Source organism: Adiantum capillus-veneris, chromosome 17 (genome assembly GCF_014529385.1).
Source record: "Adiantum capillus-veneris isolate H3 chromosome 17, ASM1452938v2, whole genome shotgun sequence".
Lineage (NCBI taxonomy): Eukaryota > Viridiplantae > Streptophyta > Polypodiopsida > Polypodiales > Pteridaceae > Adiantum > Adiantum capillus-veneris.
The window spans coordinates 79739509-79747353 of NC_140947.1; the positions used below are offsets into that span (position 1 = coordinate 79739509).

Sequence of the window (7845 nt, forward strand, 5' to 3'; positions counted from 1 at the left end):
TACTAGATGCCCAATGGCATAAATATCATACACTGACTTTTTGAGACCAACAACTTCAATGCAAAGTTTCATCTCTTTGACAAACTCCTTTTATCCCTATCTCAGCAAAACATTGAGGCTACTCCCCAATATTAATGAAGGGGCCTTGCTTCAAATATACTGAAAGAGTGCTATTAACTGAGCTTGTTGGAAAGAAATCTTCATTTATTGATAGTTGCACCAACTACCATTACCACACACATTACTATACGAATCATAATAGGTTACAAATATAAACCATCAGGCTTACTGTCTCCCATATGCACCATACATGTATACTAGAAGAGAATAAGGGTATACATTGCAAAGATCACATTATAGACTAGACCACAAGCATTACACATCATAATTAGAGACTCCCATGTGCACTATACAATTACATTATAATGAGAAGATTGGTACAAAATATAGAGATAACACCGCGATTTATACATTATGTAGACAAAGTTCCCATATCCGTTCCATAGAGGACGGAGATTACCAATAGCAAACATTCTATTGGGCGAAAAGCCAATATTTCAAATATTCCACCCATGGTTTAGGTTAGGGAGGTTGATGACACTAGCTTCCCATATGCAAAGATAACCATAGCATTTAAAGCCTTTTGGATATTTGGAGCGCAAATGCTACTGAAATTGTACATTACACTCTCAAGGGGTAACCGTGGGAACCCTCAAGGGGTAATGTACAGCATTAGCATTGTCCGGTTGTAAATACATGATATGTGTATAGTTTCTCCGTACTACCTTCCCCCGCTGATGGTTTTAAAAAAAAAGAAAAAAGGCTACTGAAACTGTGTGAACTTGCCAAGAGCCACCCTTATGAGTGGCCTATGTGTCCAAACGTAATGACAGGTCAACCCTTAGAGGGCTAGTTATGAGTGCCCTGTGCATGCAACGTAGTGACACATGTACGTGAGAAGAAAGGTAAGGAAGAGAGAAGCATGCCATGATCTGGATGAGAGTTGGAGACGAAACACAGAGCTGTCTTTGAGGTAGTCGAATGTACCAACTTGTGAAGCAGACGACTTGTTGCATGTTATATATAGACATCTATTGTGTTGCAGCTCTCTGTGTTTTACGCTATTAGAAGCCCCTCTCGAAAGGTCCAGCTGCGGAGGTGGGGGGTCTCGTCAATGGTTTGGAGCGTGGGGCGCCAAAGACTAGCGGGGGGAGGGGTGCGATTGATGAAGGTAGAGAGGAGGGAGGGCTCTGGGAGGTGGTCCTTGGAAGAGAAGGCGGCCTGCTGCAAGCGGGGATAGGCGGAAACTCCCGCTCCGCCGTTGAAGGCAGAGGGGGGTAGGAGGAAGTGGTCGCGGGGCCAAGGGGGGCGTTTGAGCAGGCGGTGGGCGAGGCGGGCCAGGCGTCCCACGTCCTGGGCGGACAGGCGGCCTCGGAGCTTGTGCATTGGCATAAGGAAGTAGAGGTGGTTGGGCAGCAAGTCCTGGTGCGCCGCCAGGGCCACCAGGCGCTTGCCAGGCGCCAGAGCGGAGGAATCGCCGCATACTAAGAAGTGGTTTGGGTGGTCGAGCATCACCTCTGCCGCTGTGGCTCCGTCCCCCACGTCCACCACCTGCTCTGTCCCTGTGTGCACCACTGTCACCCCGCCTCCATTGCCGCCGACGCCCCCGCAGCCACTTCTCAGCCTTGTGACACACATGATGTCCGCGCTGCTGCAGGAGGCGCATGACGGCAGCAGCATCGCGTTGCCCATTTCTATGAGAGAGAGAGAGAGAGAGCCCTTCTGCGCCTATGTGAGAGAAGAACTGAGAAAGAGCGAGCGCTATGTGGCTATAGCTTTATGTGAATGCTTGCGCAGCAGCTACGCTTTGCCTAAAAGGCCTTGTTTATCTGTACCTCCTTGTGTGCAGAACCTTCATTGTCGACTGCAGCGTCTGATGAGACTGACTTGTGCTCCAGTGCAATTTATCGACCCCCTAATGATGAGTGTTCTTGCATATATGTACCCGTGCCTGAGAGAGAGAGAGAGAGAGAGAGAGAGAGAGAGAGAGAGTCTCTCTCTCTTTCTCACGCGCGCGCGCGCGCGCACACACACACACACACACACGCAGGTACTCCCTCTCTGTCCCACTCACTCGTCGCTCTCTCTTCTCTTCCTCTTTCTCTCTCTCTGCTCGTCGTTTTTGCAAGGACCCCGCATTTGGTCCCGAATCCCGGGCCACATCTGGATGGAGAGAGAGAGAGAGAGAGAGAGAGAGAGAGAGGCGCTGCTCATGCGCATACACCAACATAGAAAGAGAAAAAAAACGCCATATCAGGATTCAGGAGGTGTCGCTGAGGCCACGTGTTCGTTGAGGAAGCAAGGGCTGGGGCTGATGAGTTTGTCGTGCGCGACGTCAGGGTAAAGTGGAGGCCATGGCGCCAGCACAATTGAAGCCTGAACTGCTTCTGGCGTCTTGTTTCGCCGTCCATAACCTCTTTTCCACTTGTACGCTGCAGCTCGCGTACACAAATGCCTCTATATCCTACCATAGACCAATAAAATACTAGAAAACTCTCGTCCTACGATTTCCACACATTTTGACGGCCGAATGGCCCATATCGACACATGCCCTAGAGATGCTCATCTCTTGCTATACAAGAGCAATGTCACATTGACCCTCGATCCGTTAGCAAACTCTATGTTTTGTCACACATAGAAGGATGGACATGAAGATCGAACACTCAAATTGCTTGCCTCGTCACACCCAATCTGTTGCTTCATTTGTATGAGGGGTCACCCTTTGCCCATGCATGCTCTCCTTTTTCCTACATGTATGATTGGAGCGCACACACTTGAACAAGTATTGACATGCGTGGCTCACCCAATGGATCAAGTGAGCAATATATCGCCACTCTTGGGAACATGGTCATTTTGTTCCACCTTGTTGTGCCCACTAGTAGATTCCACCTAGTTGGCCTCGCTTCACTAGCATTAACTCATGTTTAGTGGGCAAAATAAAGCAACTAAAGGGATCATTGAGAATATTCCTTTAATCTCTACCAATTCGAGCCTAATCATCTTTTAATCAAGAGTGATTACGTTAATTACAATCAAAGAATTAAGCATAACTAAAAAATAATTGAGGATATAATTGGTATTGCTAGTAATAGACATAATTTAAAGAAAATAAACATGCTAGTAATAGATTAGTAAATATAAAGTTAGAATTGAATAGACATTGGTTCTTTACAAATGATGTAGCATCAAATTTAAGTACTTAATTGTCACACATACACTCAGGGATTTCATTCGCATCTTCACGTGAAGTGTGAAGTGATAATAACTCATGTTATTAACACCCCATGAGAGTGATAATAACATCAAATTCATATTGATTGGTTGGAACCGGAAGTACTTGAATGCACGTCTGACAAATGTTGTAGCATGAGAGGGCTCAACGGGCTAGAAAGGGCCCCCAATGGGCTTGGCTATTCCCTCCAAAGAGACGCCACATTTGGAGGGGGCAATATAAACAATGTTCAATCCTCCAAGTCCACCATTTTGGCACACTCCAGAGAGCTTTCACTAAGAACTCCTACTTGAGGTTTATGATTTAGGCTTTAGCTTTATCAAATAACTTTCATTTTTTTTTCCAAAATACACAAATAGTTACCTCCCTTGGGTGTCTATCTGCTTGGAAATAGCTTTAGGCACGGAGCATTCTCGTGGAGGGTTTAGGTGGTGCAAGTGCACGTGGATTACTTCTACTGCTGGAATGGAGCGCTCCTCATCACTACACCGGCGTACTTGTATTTTACGTTTAGTTACCTCTCGTGGACGTCTATCTTCTTGGAAACATGTTTGGGTAGGGAACATTCTCGTGGAGGATTTAGGTAGTGAAAATGCATGGGGATCATTTCTATTGTTGGAATGGAGCGCTCCTTACCACTACACTAACGTACTTGTATTTTACAACTAGCTAACTCATGTGGGTGTCTATCTTCCTGGAAACAAATTTGGGTAGGGAGCATTCTCGTGGATGCTTTAGGTGGTGCAAGTGCTTGGGGCTCATTTATATTTTTGGAATGGAGCGCTCCTCATCGCTACACCGGCATACTTCTATTTTATGATCAACTTATACCTCCCCTAGGTGTCTATCTGTAACGTTAAATGGTCTAGTAGCTTGTGTGTAGCGGAAAATAACATAGACATAGTGAGCATTTCATTATGAATAGATTCCTAATGAGCATAACAAGAGTGCTTGGTTGGAGAGAGCAACAAAAGCATAGCCCCTCTTTAGATAGGCATGAACAATACTTCAAAAAGAGAGAGAAATTAAGCTATTGACATTTGACAACAAATGAGGACCGGATTTACATGGAGCCGGTCCCCCCTCCAAAAGCCTTTGTATTATAGGTTTCCCCCATCATGGGAGACATTTTACAATACAATATTTTGTGTTCCTTCAATAACTTGCTGGTGCAAGAAAGATGGAAGCTTCAAGCACCAAGCTTACACTTGAAAACACAACATCAATTCCCTCACGGTCTCAGACCCAAGACTGGTGAGAGCTAGCGGGGTATGAGAGTAGATCTAGAGGTAGAAGGAGTATTCTTACGAGAAAGAAGTATTTCTCCTCACATAATCACTCTTAATAGCTTAGCATAGCTTAGTAATTAGCATGGTAGAGGAGATGAGCATGCATTGAAGCTTGGCTCTTGGTTGGATTTGTATCACCAAGCCAAGAGTTGTTGGTGTAGCCTCCCTTCTCAAAAGCTTGGAGAAGATGATGAGCTTTATGTTAAATCTTGGAGAAGGAGAGAGAGTTATTTGCTCCCCACATGAGTTGTGTGAGTGTATGTGTGAAAATGCCTATGGAAATTCAGCCCCCTCTCTCCTTGGTCGACCCCTCTTGCTATTTCCTCATGCTGGCATCCCATTGGCCCCTGTAAAGCTTAGCCAATCATAAATTAGAAGCATAATTGCTAGTCTTGCGACATGTGTCTTCCTTTCCCTTTTTGTGAGAGCTTTAGGTATTTAAATAATTCAATTAAACTCTCATTGGACCTCTTAGTCTTCTGGCCAATAGGAATCATGCAAGCCAATGGGCTGTTGAATGCTCACTGGACCCCTTGGTAGACTGTCCAATAGTCTTCTAGAGAGCTTAATTTCTATTGGTTCTTTTATTAAGTGTTTTTAAATGAATTAAACTAAATTTACTCTAGCTTAATTCTCATTGGTCCACCTCTATGGCCATCCAATAGTATTTGAATGCATTTTGGGGGAAACTGGGCTAGGAATCTGACATGTGTCCACTATGCCCTTTGTGTAAAAGGAAGCCTTGAGTGTGTGTGTGTGTGTGTTCTCTCTCACCTCTTCTCTGTCTTCCCATACCTTTAGGGCTCACCCCCTTCCATCTAGGGATATGTAAAGACTTTATGGTCTTCACAAAAGCATCCAATTCTGTTTAGATTGACCATTTGGACTTTACCTTTGAATTTTAAAACCTTAGCATTTTGGAAGTCTTAATGGGCTAAACCCTAAGGTCTTTGAAGCACCATTCCTGCACATAGTAGAGACGATAGATCCTAGTCATTAGTCCTTTTGCTAGCTGGTAGAGGATCCCTATTTTACCCTACGACACTGTTCCAGAATGGATGACTAATCCATTTGGTGCTTGAGAGCCTAAGATGCCGCAAGCATGTCTTCACATTAGTCTTATCAGTCTTCCATAGTAGAGTGACAAGCTCTATGTGGTGTTTGGGAGACGTTGTCTCCAAAAACTTGATCCAAAGCATGCATACATTTTAACATTTGTGCACAATAAAGAAAAAAAGAGAGTCTTATAAGACAAAAACTTTGTGAACCATTAAAACATTTTTTCATTTGGTTACTCTAGGGAAGCATTGACAAGGTTTAGGTTATCCTTTAATTGTATGCCTTGCAACCATCTAGCATCTTCAAAAGGATAGTTCTTAAACTTAATAAGATATCGTCGAATAAACTTACTGCCTCTCAAATGGCTTACATGAAATATCGGATAAATACACGAGTGCGCAAAATTCATGAGGTTGTGAGCTAGATTCCTAAGTGATTGCAAGAGTGTCTTGAAAAGCTCATAGTTACTAAGGGATAGAATAGGGAGTTTCCTCATGTCAGACTGTTGAACATTTTGGAACACACAGAACTACATGTTCACCCCTAATGAAGTTTACATGCCAACATGCTTTGTCAACACACCTACTAAGTCCTTGACGTATGAAACTATTGAATCGGTATCCAATCCCACCACAATAGGTGTTCAAAATTGAAAACCTAAGCAAATCTAAAATAGGGAGAGAATCGCCCATTCAGAATGCTTTGTGGTATGCTCTTAGCAGATCCTTCAACATTAAAAAAATACTTGTAAGCTGCCCATCCAATGCGGGATGAATAGCAATAGTAAGAGTGAGGTACTTGCCCCCAACCACTTACATACAGTCTTCCACGACTGACAATAAGTTGACTCAACCAGTGAGTATCCAGCTTTATACTCGATATGGAGTGGAGGCAACGAACTAGGTTGAAAGCGGGTTGGGGTGGAGTAATTAGCTCATAGAGTATAGACCATCCAACCACAGACACCCATCCTGAGCCGTTACCTTGTACGGTAGGGTGTAAACTCATAAATCTGCTTAAAAAAGTTGCACTTGAAGTGAAAAAAATTATAGAAACAAGAAAGTCCATGAATTGACATGCCACTCTGAACAAATTTGTGTTAAACACTAGGGCCCATAACACCTAGTGTGCATGCATTTAACACAAACAAATCCAAACCGCAATTCCATGACAAGACTTTCCATGGCACGTACGTGAAAGCCTTGCAACGGAAGTTGAACCATAACAGAATGTGAAAGCTTAGTCACACCTAGGTACCAACCATGAGACATTCTCATGAACATAGCATACTTGGCTATATGTAGAAACGACCCTCTGTTAAGGTGGTTTCATAACACTTGTAATCACAACAAGTCTATACGTAGTACCCTACAATTTTTGGCCACTGAAATTGTTCCTGATACGGTGTGCTCCAAATGGTCGAATAAACAGATGCGACCAACACGTAGGGACTTCATCGCGACACATCATTAGGAATTAGGCGCTAGTGTCAATCCCAGAGACTCATATTCACCACATGTGCAATATGTCTCAAGTAAGGATGGTAGAGAAAGTGACATCCATCAAGCACAAATTGTACTTGTGTGTGGAGGTAACTAAGAACACTCCACGGCGTGAGAGGGACCCTCATTATCAGTGCTCCACATTGGCTAAACTGAACTCCTTGAGTTCCTAGACCATGTTGTGTCCCATGTGACAACATGTGCCAAAGAGAACCGTACCATGTAGGTCTGTAATTGTTTCAACAAGATTCAAACCCATTATGGTATCTTGATGAAAAGGAAAGGGAGAAAATAACAATATTTTCTCAAAATGCTATGCTCGATCATGACCTTGTTGTTAGCAGCAAGCTAACTCAGATACCATTTTTCTCATTGTAAAAACATTTATTATTTTGATGAATTGGGAATATTGTAACTCCTATTTTCCAGATAAATATTGTAATTGATGAGCCAGAGCTATAAGCTTCCGGATTGTATCAACCTGTCTTTAGTTAGAGCTCCCAGATTATTAGTTTTGACCACCAAAAACCTTGGCTAAGGTATAAAAGCCAATTTTTGTAAGTTATTATTAAGTTTTGGATAATAGAAACACAACATGAGCTAACGGTGCTCACTTCTCTCCTTCTAGCGCTTCCTAGTCCCTCCCCGGTTGTCACATTGTAGTCGTGTTTGTTGTGTTGCAGCCGCAGGTAAGAGCTCTACG

The 7845-nt window shown here is 43.4% G+C and overlaps 1 protein-coding gene across 1 annotated transcript; it reads right to left on the bottom strand.

Annotated features, from left to right (window-relative positions):
- Positions 1 to 298: 298 nt before the first annotated feature.
- LOC147437550 (uncharacterized) lies at positions 299 to 1943 on the bottom strand. The gene has a single exon (XM_086485967.1). The coding sequence runs from the start codon at positions 1750 to 1752 to the stop codon at positions 1117 to 1119; it is 636 nt and encodes a 211-aa protein (XP_086342093.1). The 5' UTR covers positions 1753 to 1943; the 3' UTR covers positions 299 to 1116.
- Between the last annotated feature and the right edge of the window lie 5902 nt (positions 1944 to 7845).

What these genes read in the sequence shown, in the direction of transcription:
- LOC147437550 (XM_086485967.1), bottom strand. Translation starts at nt 1,752, where the DNA reads ATGGGCAACGCGATGCTGCTGCCGTCATGCGCCTCCTGCAGCAGCGCG.